This window comes from Condylura cristata, unplaced genomic scaffold (genome assembly GCF_000260355.1).
Source record: "Condylura cristata isolate star-nosed mole 26May11 unplaced genomic scaffold, ConCri1.0 scaffold00008, whole genome shotgun sequence".
Lineage (NCBI taxonomy): Eukaryota > Metazoa > Chordata > Mammalia > Eulipotyphla > Talpidae > Condylura > Condylura cristata.
In genome coordinates, this window is record NW_004567109.1 from 5,721,984 (window position 1) to 5,736,055 (window position 14,072).

At 43.1% G+C, this 14,072-nt stretch overlaps 1 protein-coding gene across 2 annotated transcripts in view; it reads left to right on the forward strand.

Moving 5' to 3' along the window:
- Positions 1-14,072, forward strand: part of LOC101630433 (protein DDI1 homolog 2) — a 42,324-nt gene that overhangs the window by 9,711 nt on the left and 18,541 nt on the right. The window contains exons 3-5 of one of the 2 annotated variants that reach the window (XM_012722376.1): positions 6,843-6,972; positions 9,908-10,144; positions 11,706-11,832. In XM_012722376.1, coding sequence (XP_012577830.1) covers positions 6,843-6,972; positions 9,908-10,144; positions 11,706-11,832 — 494 coding nt within the window. Of the gene's footprint in view, positions 1-6,837; positions 6,973-9,907; positions 10,145-11,705; positions 11,833-14,072 lie in introns of those variants that run through there. The other variant, XM_012722375.1, reaches the window with a different exon arrangement.

Here is a 14,072-nt window from a genome sequence, read left to right on the forward strand (position 1 = left end):
TGGGTGGGGGAGCAGCTCGGCCATCCCCGGCTCGCCCCCGCATCCGGGAGGGAGCTGGAGTCGGTCGCTGCCCACGCGCACACCCCGAGCGTGGGGTGGGGTGGGTGCCGGCGAGGGAGCGGGGAGCCCGGCCGCAGGCGCACCCACTGCGGCGTGAGGGGCGCGTGGACTGTAGGGCGGCCCGCCCCACCTTCTGGCGCCCTGGCTCCGTCTCCCCTTCGTGGTCCGGAGTTTGGGGTGTCGTCGCGGTCCTAAGGAGAAGCCCCAGGTTTGCGGGCGTTCTCCGTCCTGCTTCCCCAACCGGAAAGACCAGTTTGGGTCATCGTGGTGGATAGATGTTCACCTGCTCGTTGGGAGAGGACTCCTGTTGAAGCACACGTTACCCCGAAATGTACAGATTTGCGCGTTAGGTGAGGAAGGAAAGTTTGAGACTTGCTCTACCTCGCTTGGAGGCCTTTGGAAATGTTCTTTTTTCACCATCACATGCGTTTCTGGTTAAATTCTTATGTGTATGCCTCTGTGTGAGTGTTTCAAGGCAAATATTGATTCAACTCAAACTGTTTCTCATTTCTTCCCTGGTAGGACGCCGAAATCCCTCTTCTTTCAGGTCACAATTCAGAGTTTGGGTCAATGCAAAGCTCATTTTATGAGGGTATTTCTTGAAAGTGGCCCAGTATCTTCTCAGTGTAATTTGGTTGCCTCGTTTCCCTGCCTGTCTGGGAAGGTCAGCTGCCCTGGCATTTTAAATAATTTAAGAGCTTTATTTTCAAAATACGTTGGGACTGCCACCAGAAAGACTTAGGAAGAACTCAGTAGCCTCCACACTAACACATTTAAATCCTGGCTTGAACACTGGGCCTTTTAGGACTTAATCTAAATACTAGGGAAATTCTAGAATCCTCCAATGCCCCAAAATGTAAATCTAGATTTTCTATTGCAGTTATGAAATAGTTCCATAAACTATTGCCCAACTTCTGCTCATTCTGCCCTTTGTTAAGATAAACAAATGTGTCAATATTTTGTTCAGAAGTGGGTATGATTCTTTTCATTATGTGAACTTTAGAACTTTGGCATAAACCTGAGTATCCAGAAAGAATTTATCTCAGAGTGCAAAGTGTCACTCAGATTCATAGTCTGGCAAAAATTTGAGAAATTGGTTAAAGGTTGTTTTTTTCTTGCAACTTCTGTAAAAAGCTAATCCGCAGACTCAGGAGCCAGTTCCCTGTCAGTGTGAACCCCTCAAGTGGAGAACTAGGAGAGGACAGGAAGGCTAACTTTTGCAGGGAACACCAACCCTTTTGAAAGTGACTTTTTCTTTGGTTCTCTTCCTACTATTGGTTCAGTTACTCTGATAATAATCAGCAGCTGGTTGGAGAACTAAAATATTAAAGTGGAAATTGATTTGGTTGTTCCTGGGGCTAAGGAAAAGATAAAAATTGAGCTTGTCTTGATTCCTTACTTTTTTGAGATGGCAGTAACAAATAACTAAAGAGGGCATTAGCCTGAATTAACTGCATGGCATGGTCAGGGCAGACACTGTCCTCTTCCAGCTTGGGAGGCTAATTGAACAATTAGGCCAGCTCCAAACTCTTATTCATTAGGGCTAGTTTTGGCATTTACTGACTTCCCAAAGCAAATTAGCATATGGAAACCTGGGCGGCGGCGACTCGTGTTAAGCCCGTATTACACAGCGGTAAGCCTCTCCTGTTTTTCGAGTTTGTTCTGTTGGCGCCATTGTAACCCAACACAGTATCTATTTTAAGATGTGTGGTGGTCGGTTTTCTTTTAGTTGCTTGCCCATCAGGCAGGAACAGGATCCACCCTAGACACTTGAGTCATTTCCTTTCACCAAAACATACTAGTAAACATCATTATAGTTTTTACTCACAAATACATCCTTCTCATTTACTTGAGGTTCTCCTTCCCACCTGCACCTCCCAGGGCTCTCCGTATTACTCACCTTCCCTTGCCTGGAAGTCTGGTCTGTTGATCTCACTCCTGTTATTGATGGGCTCTCTTCTTTCCTTCACCTCCATTTCTACAAGAAATACTTTTTCCCCCTTCTATTCTTTCCTGGCCCTCTGTGTTAGGACCTTTAGTCTGCTAAGTTTTTTCAGTCAAGGATGCTCAGTACATGTTTCAGAATGTACATCTTTGTGAAGTACATTATATGTGTGAACGAATATATGCATTAAATATGTGTATATACTTGATACACTGAGCATTAGTTGTGATATGTATATATGAAATAATACCTTACCCACGTTGTAGACAGACATGAGTAGAATTGAAGGAAGGATGAGTTAAAATAAATGGAAATGAGAGTTACATTTTCTGGTTCCTTCCTACAGCCTTAAGTCGTCTTATATGCTGCTCCACAGCAAGGATCACTGGCTTAGAACTTGGTCACATCATTTATATCTACTGGGCATAAGTGTACACTTGGAAAGATGTCCATTTTTAATAGTTCTAGTCAGATGATAGTAGTTCTAAGGCATTGGTAACAAGTTCAGAAGAGAAACCCCTTGTCATACAGGTGATCAAAGCTGGGCGTGCTCCGGCTGGGCAGGAGCGTGGGCCTGGCAGCCAGTCATGCCTCACTTTGACGCTTTGATGCAGAGTTGGCTTGGTGAACTTCAAACAGCTATCAGAACTTAGCTTCATTTTAATTAATGTCTTTGCACTTTTGAAACATCGTTATAATTTACCTCTGTAGGTGGCATGTGGTTAAGAAAAAGAAGTGTACAGAATGCGTGAAGACTCTCAAAAGCTTGTTGAAGTGCTTAGTAATAGCAGTAACTCTGAACCTGGAAATACCGTCTGCACACAGTGGTACTTGTGGCTTGTAAAACGGTATTTTAGGTCACTGGAAATTGAAGTTTTCTACTGTAGATGGTTCTGGCATTTTAATTTTTGTGTATTTTTCCACACAAAAGCTACATTTTGTAGATAATTTGTAGCAAAAAAGGATGAAGACTACAATCACTTGTTAATGGAGAGATAAAAATAGTTTATTTACTGTGTTTTTCTAAGCTTTTCTCCCCTTTATATAGTTAAAAAGTCTTTTTCTCACAGGATGGCCTAAAACAACTCCAACTTTACTTTCGTAAGCCAACACTGCATTATCAGCAGTTTCCCCTAACATTTCAGATTCTTCCAATTTATGATTTTAATAGACACCTAATACTGCAGTTTGTTTTCCTACTGCTGGGCATTTGAATCAGAGGAAATTAGGAGCAATTATGCATGTCATGCTCATGGATATCTATGTATTTAAGTGTTCCCCCTATTTCTGATTATTTTCTGAGGGTAAGTGCTTGGATATGAAACTGCGAAGTATTCTGAAAGGCTGCTAATAACTGTCATCACATTAGCCTACAGAGGATTGTGAAAGTCAGACTGTTACATAGAGTGGTCTGTAGCTCATGGTGGTTATTATTAGGAATCCATTTAGATGTGATTTCAGAAGTTTTGTGGCCAGTTTCTGGTGCTTGATGCTAGATCAGTATGGTCAAATTTTCTGTTAGCTGAAGGTACTCAGTAAGAGACCAGAAGACTGGCCCTCCCTGCTGGCGCAGCGGGTTAAAGCACTGCACTGAGAAGTTTAGGCCACTTCTGCATGAGTTCGATCCCCGCCTGCCCTGGAGGAGATCCACATGGCGTGGCAGACCTCTCCTGCCCGCCCGCTGCTCCCCTCAGCAGTGTACTTTGTCGATCTGCCTGTTCTGCTCCCCGCTCTGTCTCTGGTGAAGCCTCTCACCCTCTGCATCTCTGGCCTGTTCCCCAGTTCTGTATGAATAAATAAATAAATCTTTTAAAAAATTAAAAAAAAAAAAAAGAGACCAGAAGACATTGGCCACATCATGCTTACAGATTTTGAATTGTATTAATTAGTCTATTGCTAATTGTTGATTAAGATTAGAATTCAGTCTGTAGGGTGCCTCCTAAGATTTGTGGAGGCACCTTATAAATTTTCCTGTTGTATGTTCATGTAACTGGCAAAACCTGCATTTGTTTTGAGCTTTCTGGCCTTTGAAATCAACATAATAAATGATGGAAAGATCACGATCAGTGTCACTAAAAAACTCATTTTGGTTTGACTGGTAGAAGTTTTAGACCGATGGTACAGGAGACACTCAGTTTAAGTTGGAAACCGTTCAGATTTACTTTGGGACTTAAGCTTCTTCTTAGACTCTTAAACCTGTCCTAACAAAATAAAATCAGGGTTTTTGGTGGAAATTATAGTTTCATTGAGGCCTTTGTTTATTTGCGCGCATTCTAGGACTAAAATGGAATACCTGCCTGCTGCTTTGTTGGTGGAAAAATATTTGCTCCTTACCCATGTTCTCCAGTCTAGTACTTTTAGAAATTTGGGGGCAGATAACAGTGTTTCAAATACATGCTTGATGTTCATGGTTATCTGGATCTTAGCTTTTATATTGCTGTATTATGCTGTATACCTTTTTAAAAATTGACTGAGCAGTTAGATAAATGGGAATCCAGAGAGTGCAGAGCTGGTAGTTGTCCTTTCTACACATTCAGGGCAGATGCCAAGTTGAGCAGTGGACAGTGTTTTGATCCCCCATGATATATCCTCTAGGTGGTGAATGGGTGACTAATAATGCTTCTGACATCTCCCAGGGAGTTCACATGCTTACTTCTGGACTTTGGACTGGAGAAGTTGTACCCGGAACTAGGAAAAAGTACTTCTAGACTTTTTTTTTTAAGATTTTATTTTTATTAACACACACAAGAACTGAGGTGTAGGCCAGAGATGTGGGGATGTGAGAGGATTCACCACATGGGAAGCAAAACAGGTGGACCTGCTGAAATACACTACTGAGAGGGCAGCGGGCGAGACAGGAGCAGTCTGCTGTGCCATGTGGGTCAGCTCCCTGGCCAGGGATCGAATTTGTGCTGCAGTGGCTGCAGACAGCTTCATAGTGCTGTGCTTTAACCCCTTGTTTGCGCCAGCCGGGAGGCCCCTACTTCCAGACTTTAAAGTGAAGTTGTGATTTCGTTCCCAGTTCTCTTAATATCAATAGCTGTGTGCCCTCAGGTCATGTAACACTGTGTCTGTTTCTTTGTCCACAAATGAGACAAATGATGCTCCGTAGACTAGCGGATGCAAGCTTTAAGTGGGAACTGTGAGAACCTAGTGTGCTGCCTCTTGGTAGGTCAGTGGTAGCTGTCTGCTGTTGTAGCTTGGCTTTCCATGTTTTACTAAGGTGGCTTCACAGTGTTGATGCCATCTGGTGAGCGCTGCCTCTGAGGTGTTTCCTGGCGTGGTGCTTTGCTGCCGTACACCGATGGCACTTGCCACTTCAGATTGTGGTGCTTTTTCCCAAGCAATCCCACAAGTGATTATATGAGTCCTGGTTGTATTACATAGCCTGTTGATTTTGGTGTACTTCCTCTATGGACTACAGTTGAATGGTTTTACAGTGTGACAGTTGCAATTGGCTGTAACCTGTTTTAACTGTTCAGGTTAAGAGTAAAATCTAACAGTACTTTCTCTAGTTGTATAATTGAACCTACAGGTTTTCCAAATCAGCCTGCTCATCAAAATGACTTGGTTTTGGAGGGAGGTAGATTCAGATTCCTCTTAAGTTCTAGTCCTCCTGTCAGTGCAAATTCTGAGAGCAGCCATGCCAGAATCATTTTGCTTTTCCAGTGTAAGTACTGTGTTTTTTAGGTTTGTGTCAGGCAGTCTTTCTATGTGAGCAATGAAGACGTGTGAGGAAATACTGTAAATGGCGGCATAGCAGAGAAACCTGGAAGGACAACAGGGATGGTTTCCGAGCTCCACCTGCTAGCTCGACAGATGGGAATTGAGAAGGCAGGAAAAGCCAGGTTCACTCTGAGCGCCCCTCCAAGTGTACGCCCGTGTAGGGTAGGTTTCTGCTCCTCCCGGGAAATCACAGCGGGCCCTAGGTGTGTTCCTCCCTCCACTGCTTTTTATGCTCGCAGATTTTCTACATGTTTGATTGCCTGTCATAAAGATCTTTTTATTAGAGGTCCAGCCCTGATCCTTTTCTCTGTCTGTGTTTGTTCTGAATTTCTTCCGCTTTTATCTTCTACTCGTAAAGATAAGAGTGGTAAAATATGGCAGGTTGGTAGAGGAGAAGGAAGAATGCAGGAGGATAGTTTTGGGAAACGTTCGAACCTGCCATAGGACAAGATCATTCAAAGGTGGACACGTTGGATGTCGTAATGAACAGTGTTTGACTAAGTTGACAGTACTGTCCTATGTTTGAAAGTTGCTAAGAGAGTAGCTGTCACAAGAAAAAAATTGTGACTTTGCAAGGTAATAGATGTTAACTTACTGTGTACCATTTATCAATATTATGTTGAATGTACCTTGATAAAGGAGGTGTATACATTATTTAATAAAAGCATAGTTAATATACCCAGAGTAAATCATTCCCATTCCCCTCCTCCCCCAAAATGGAATCTAAATATATCCAGTGCTTCCACAGACTCATCTGTCCTTTGGGTCAGCAAATACACGGGCATTACTTATCTTGTATGCTGATTAGACATTTGGGATGTGACCAACAGAACATTATTATCCTTCTTTTCAAATAGCTTAACATTTTAATAGGGCGGAAAAACAATAAACTACTGTGTGTGCAGAGGGTACATTACATTTTAAGGTGGGGTTGGGGATCACGGTGAGTGAGTGGAACAGGACTTTGGGTTTTGGGTGTGCTGGCACACCCAAAGCTGGTGGAGGGTGTTGAGCTGGGAGTGGCATGAGCTGAAGAGGAAAATTGTAGCTTTTTACTCTAAGTTGGTTTACTTTGCAGTGCATTAATACTGTCCCATTTTTTCTGTGCTAGATTGTCTATGCTGAAAGGCCTCTCACAGACAACCACAGATCGCTGGCTTCTTACGGTTTGAAAGATGGAGATGTTGTAATTTTACGACAAAAGGAGAATGCGGATGCTCGCCCTCCGGTGCAGTTCCCAAGTAAGCAGCTGACGACTCGAGTCCCCTGGCACAAGAGGCAGCAGCTGGCTTAGGATGGCGGCCTGGGGGCTTGGATCTGCTTTTGGTCAACCTCCTGGGGGCATGTTAGGATTCTGCCTCCCGCTTGCTGTATAACCTTGGGCAACTTATTTAACTTTGCTCAAACAGTTTTCTCACCTGTTAGGTACCAAATTGAACCCAACTTCTAGAGATGATGTAAGAATAATGCATGTTTAAATCTTGAGCAAATAGCAAGACCTCAGTGTTTCAGCTTCTGTTGTTATTATCAATAATCTGTGGGAAGGACTTGAAAGGCTACTGATGCCCGCGATTCCTGGCTGGCTGCCTTTTACTTTTTGTGTCCGGGCTTCAGTGACTGACCTTTGTGGAACGTTTTATGGTCAGCTGAGCACTTGCGCCATATTCTGTGCGCACTCAAACTGTTGTAGGGGAAGAGATCACTCTTTAATTTACCATTGACAGATGAAGCTCTAATTTTTAAATTAATGTCTTCAGAGCAACACAGCTAATAAATGAAAACACAGGAATTAAAAGTTGGTGATTTTTCCATGACACTGAGTTTTATAAATGTTAATCTGCTGGTCTACCAACTTCTGGTTCTCTCCTAAGTAGTGTTAATTGTGGTTTTTTGTTTTGTTTTTTTTTTTTTTAACCTATTATACTGTTAATCTATCATATATGCTCCATCCAAGAATAAGTATTTATAGCCTGGAATCTGTGTCTCTGAACAATCTGCAGGATTGTGTGGAAGTATGTACATTTGATGGGGGAGAAGTAGCTTTCTCCATATACTCAGACATACATGATCTGGAAAAAAAATCAGAAGGAACTGCTTGATGAAATGTATTCATTTTTCCCATTCTCTGCAACAGTGTTTGGTCTCTAGGTCACTAGGTTTTAAAGTTTATAATAAAAGCTGAAAGTGCCTGGGTGATGACAGACTCCAGCTTAGATAGGGCTTTCATTCAGCCTGAAACACGGTCTACGAGAGACCATTCAGCATTCTTCCTCCCAGATCTGGATTATATCCGTCCCTTGGGGCTGCTATTAAACTTTCAAAAGAGTTATGATTCAGATATGCCAATCAGTAGAAACCAAATCTCCTTTGGTGAATTTGGTGAGGTGGTTTGTGCTAGAGAGTCACTTTTTTCCTGCACTGTCCTGTATGGACAAGACAACCACACAACCACATGGGGTGGGGGAGGGGACCTGGATTCTACAGTAAACAAGTTTTTCAAAATTACTCTGCAGTGAATGGACTCGCAAGATAAGTGTCACGGGTCTGGAGATAAAATTTCTCCACTCGTGACGAAGGCCCACCCATGTGTTTGCTAGTCTGTATAGATTAGCTACATCATGACACCCATGCCCTTTACTTGGCCAGAATTGGTTGGGAGTTCATACTTGTGTGTATACACATGTACATACTGGCTGCCAGCTGAAGTCTATTTGAAGAAAGTGACCAGTGAACCGACGCTAAGAGGCAGAAACCTTACACCTGAGTTTGAGCATTCCCTTCTATTTGAGGTCCCCAAGGCTTCTGCATAGCTCCAGGCTTGAGACAAGTGTGGCCACCAACTACATTTTGAGGATTAAAGATATGTGAATTCAGTCCCTCATTCTGGTTCTTTTTCTTTTTTTTTTTTTTTTAAGGTTTATTTATGCATACAAGAACTGGGATACAAGGGGGTGAGAGGAGTCACCAGAGTCAGAGTGATGAGCAGAACAGTCAGATCTACTGAAATACACTGCTAAAGGAAGCAGTGGACAAGACAGGAGAGGTCTGCTGCGCCCTGTGGGTCACTCCTTGGCCAGGGATCAACCTTGTTTTACAGTGGCCGGAGGTTGCTTCATTTAACCCCTGTGCCATCAGGGAGGCCCCCTTTAATTTTAATTTTTACTTTTTAAAAATAACACCTTTATTGAGATTCATATAACATACAATCTACTCACTTTAAAGGCACAATTCAGTGATTTTCAGTATATTCAGAGATGTGCAGCTACCACCAACAGTCAACCTTGGCATGTTTTCATCACCTTAAAAGGAAACCCTGTACCTATTTGCATTCATTTCCCATTTCCCCCCAAGCCTCCTAGCCTAGGCAACCATCAGCCTTAAGCAACCATCAGTCTACTTTGTGTCTTCATGTATTTCCCTGTTCTGGATATTTCATGTAAATCATGCAATACTGAGTCCTTTCAGTAAAGCATTTTGATTTTCCTTTCATTTTAATAGGGTTAGCTCACCTGGAATCTAGAGCGGGAGGTTGTGGCCTCTGACCTGTTGCATATTTCAGTGTGTTCACAGTGAGAACCTGTGCAAGTGCCTCTGGTTTCCCTCCTATAATGTAACTATACCCACTCGCTCCCCAGGGCGGGAGGAGTGTTAACCCAGATGAAAGTATAAACTCAAAGATCTTTTGAGAACCTCTCCAAACCAGTATTTTCATCATAGACTTGTAGGGTTTTAACGTCTGACCTTTATGCTACTCACTTTACATGCATGCATTCTTTACCTAAGGTAGCAGGGCTCTTTGAAGCATATACCAAAACAGATCATGATTTTCTTAAGAACCACATCCAAGTGAATGCAGTTACATTTATTGATAATAGTTTTAGGTGTGAGCTTTTTTTTTTTTCAAACATGAATAAATTTTAAAAGCCATCTGGGCTGTCAGCCAAAAATTCAGGGTTACTGCCGTAATCTCCCCATCCCTCCCTACTGTTTGTCCAGACTGCCAGCCTCAGTATTCAAAGCAGCATGAAAAAAAGTGGGGGTGAAGGGCGCGAGGATGTCTGTAATGTCCATTTCCAGCTGTTATATACCATGCATAAGCAAGTGTTCTACTGTTTCCTTCAAATGCTTGTTTTATGGAGTCATTTGAAGTAAACTTTGAATCGATTTTCCCAACAGATCTACCCCGAATAGACTTCCGTAGTATAGCTGTGCCTGGCACATCAAGCTCCCGGCAGCGCCAGCCACCAGGCGCACAGCAGTCCCACTCATCTCCTGGAGAAATAGCCTCATCTCCTCAGGGTTTGGACAATCCAGCCTTGCTCAGAGACATGTTGCTGGCCAACCCCCATGAGCTGTCCTTGCTGAAGGAACGCAACCCACCCCTGGCAGAGGCTCTGCTCAGTGGAGACCTTGGTAAGCTTGTCCATCTGGTAGCCTCTCAAGCTGCCCTCAGGTGAAGTGGTTGTGTCACAGCTACTTCGGGAGAGATTTGGAAAACCTCAAGCACTGGTGTGCTCAACCCAGGATGTTGATGTACTGAACATGCCAACTGGTCTGTGAGAGAGAAACTGGTGCTGTCGTCAAGGGCCAGGGTCAATGGCAGCGGCGAGGAGTGCCAGGACTGCGTGCGGGTCTGATGCGGCCAGACCGCCCCTGCCTGCGCAGCACACAGCCAGCACTGCTGTTCCAGCCTGTGTAGTGAGAGCTGGCAGTGAGAGCGCCCATAAGCCCACTGACGCCTGCTGAAATGCTTCTCGTGCCAGAAAACAGGTCCATTGGCATCAGCCTGCACCGCAGAATCAACCCCTGCAGTCTCATCCACCTCAGATTTGACAGTAGCGAGGTTGTAGTGAATAGCTTGTTTGGAGTTGCATTTGAACCGTTCTTTTAATAAACCAAAGGTTTCTTTTAGCTATCTTTACGCATAATGTTTTCTCTGTAAATTTCTCCAATTTTACTCTTGGCTTATGGAGTTGTACTGATTAAATTTTAAAACCTAACAGACACTTTATAGTGCATTCCACCGGTGACATTTTTTTCCCCCCCATTTATTGAGGTCATTTTTTAAATTGACGTGATATTTACCTACAGAGAAACAACACAGGTTCTAAACAGATAATTTGTTGACTTTTGATAGACTTGTGTAACCACCACTTGCTTCAAAATACAAAACATTTCTCTCCAGAAAGTTCTTGCTTCTCTTAAAGCCAGCTCCTCCTAATGGCATGATAGAGGAGTTTCGCCTAGTTGTCAACCTCATGTAAATGGATTCACACAGTATCCTCTCTTGTGTCAGGCTACTTTCACTCATTGCCTTTAGGTTCATCCATTTTGTGTGTTCTAGTAGCTCACATGATCATTAACTTGGTTTCTTTAATGTCTACTGCAACATAGCTAATTGCCAAAGACCATGATGATGACATATGTCAAGTTTGTACATGTAATTGCGCCCTCATTTAAGAAATAGCAAAATAAAGGTTCATGTTGTAACATCTTAAAGCAAGCACTGTGTTTTCTTTACTGATTTTCCTGCCCACTATCCTAGTAATTCAGAAAGGCTAGCAGTAGTTTGCACTTAACTTCTCTCCTTTAAGGCAGAGAGTGTTGCAGAGGAAATGCGAACTACAGAAGGAGCCAGGGCTGTGGTGCTGCATTTTATTCCTAGTAAAGGACAGGGAGTGGAGGGGCAGCTAGTCCTCCCCACTGTTTTCAACTGAAGTCATCTCTGAGTACAGCCAATACAATAACTAACTTCTTATGTGAGTGAGTTATTTTTGCAAATTCTTTACACTGGTTTAAGTAAAAAATTAGTCTTGCTCAGGACAGAAAGTAAATGTAATTGCTCATTTGAAACAATTTTTAAGTCATCCTCTTTGCATCTCTTAAAGTTGCATTTTGAGAAATTATGTGATGTGGGAAAGTATTAATAAAGGATGAAAATATAATGGTACTTAAAGTATCCCCCTTTTTGTAGAGAAATTTTCCAGGGTCCTGGTGGAGCAGCAGCAGGACCGAGCCCGGAGAGAGCAAGAAAGAATTCGTCTCTTTTCTGCCGATCCTTTTGACCTTGAAGCTCAGGCGAAGATAGAAGAAGATATAAGGTAAATGACCCCTTTACCTGAAGAGCACGATTTAGAGAAACGAGGTTTCCAGCCACAGTGATCGTGTATTAGTTTGGACTCCACTTTTGAGATAGTAACATCAGTGCTTCATGTTTTTCCTCATGCTCTGACTCAGTATTACAAAGGTGCAGAGAATACATAAATGATCTTCTAAAATTTTATAAGTACTCCCTGACTTGACCATCAAGAAAGTGCCTCCAGGTAGATGACCTAGAACTCAGCTAAAGCCCGCAGCTGGCCAGCCTCCTGGTTTGGCCACAGAGGCTGATTGAAACCCCTCTTCTTTGACATAAGCTCTGATCACATCAAGGGTTTGACTAGGTGTCAGAGACCAGCTCCAACTTTTGAAGTGTCTGGAGGCAGCACAGGCAGGACCCTAAGATGGGAAGGCGTCGGCAAGCGGAGATTCCAAAAGGGGGAGAGAGGAGCGGGTGCGAGGAAGACACGGGAGTCAGGATAGGGTGCAAGTCTTCCTGCCATTCCTTCAGCAGGTCTTTCTTTATACTGTGTAGCAAGTAGTTAATTGTAATAATGCATAGGGTAAGTTAATGAGATATCTTCATAAAACATTCTCAAGGACAAGGGGAAAAAGCATTTTTTTCTCTTAACAATTTATGGTATAATAGATTATACGTTTTGTGACAGTTATCATGTATACAGCTGTCTAGTTATCACTCAAAGGAAGAGGGGTCTGGGAAAGGGTGAGCTTGTTAGCAAAAGGTTGTTAGGGGTCTTGGGGTAGTAATAAATTGTGTTAGCAGTGTTATCAGTGACTGTCTAAAGAAAAGCTAATGGCTAATTTAAGGCTAGCAGAAAGTACTTAGTGCTTGTTTTAAAAGGAGTAAATTAAGAGAAAGTTGTACAGTTGTATATCACACAACACCTGTGTAGTCAAGGTTAAAATTTGTCCATTATGCCCTGGAGACTTATGTGAGGTTTGCTTTTTTATTTAAAGAAAGCAAGGAAGCTTCCCAGGAGTTTTTATGTCCTGGGGTCTTATTTCTCCTGGGGCTTGCCTTCTGTCTCAGGAGACAGAGGAATTTCTCCTCCTGGGGCAGCTTGCCTGAACCAGGCAGCCGCCTGTGTGGCTAAGACAATCCAGTTATAAACTGAATGTTGCTCAGAATATTTTGATATTATGATTATACAAAAAAGGAAGGTCATAATATAAGTTAGCAGTGGACAGTCTGATTTTTCAGAACTTATCCCGATCTACCCGGAATCTGTGAGACGATGGATGTTGCATAGCTTATGTCAACTAGGATTGGATTAGTCAGAGAACTGCCCAAAGGGAACCTGATAGTCCTGAGTCTGCATTCCTCTTGCAATTCTGGCGTGGCTTCAGTGGATGGGTGCACTGACTGCTGGACACATTGCCCCCTGCAGTTTCTCTGGTGCTGTGGTTCTTACCTGTACAGTCTTACCTGCAATAAAATCACGGGAGAAGCTTTTAAAAGTGCAGCTACCTGGGCTGCACTCTCAAATTTTATGAGTCAGAATCTTCAAGGGTGGGGTGATAATGCTGATGCCAGCCGTGGCCCCTTCCTGGTCAGAGGCAGGACATTGTTCACTTACCACCGAGCATGGAGAGGAACAGCTGCTCCTCGCAGTGCTCCCTCACCATCAATTGTGCAAATTGTTTTTGGTTTTTGTTGCAAATGATGAAGGCCTTAGTATACCAAGGAGAACATAACTGTACTGATACTTTTAGGGACTGTGTCCTCATCCTTTGAAAGAAACCTAATTTGGTTCTTATATTTTACCATCACCTTGAAGTCAAATGTTTTTCTGACCACCTTTGAAATCAAAAGTGATTATAAACCAGAATCCACTAACAGCCCCAGGCCGTTTGAAAGTGTTTCCATCAGTTGTGTCAGATGCTAGTGAGTATCTTTGAGAAACGTCTCACTAAGTACACCCAGAGAAATAGGAAGATAAAGTTTGTGTTTTCTGAGCTAGACCATTCGCAGTTACACGGTAGACCTAACAATTTTCAAGAATGGTTTTGCTCAACCCAGAAAGCAGGAGTTCGGGAGGAAGGGGTGTGGAGGGGCGTCGTAACCAAGCCATGATACTGAGCTGTTGGAGAACAGCAGTGAAATGAAGCATAGCCACGGGGCGTGTGGGGTAAGGGAAATGGGGTCATATGGACATCTGTAGGGGCACTATGCACAGACCCAGAGAGCTGGGGTTACTAGGTCCAGCTTGGGTTTTTCTCT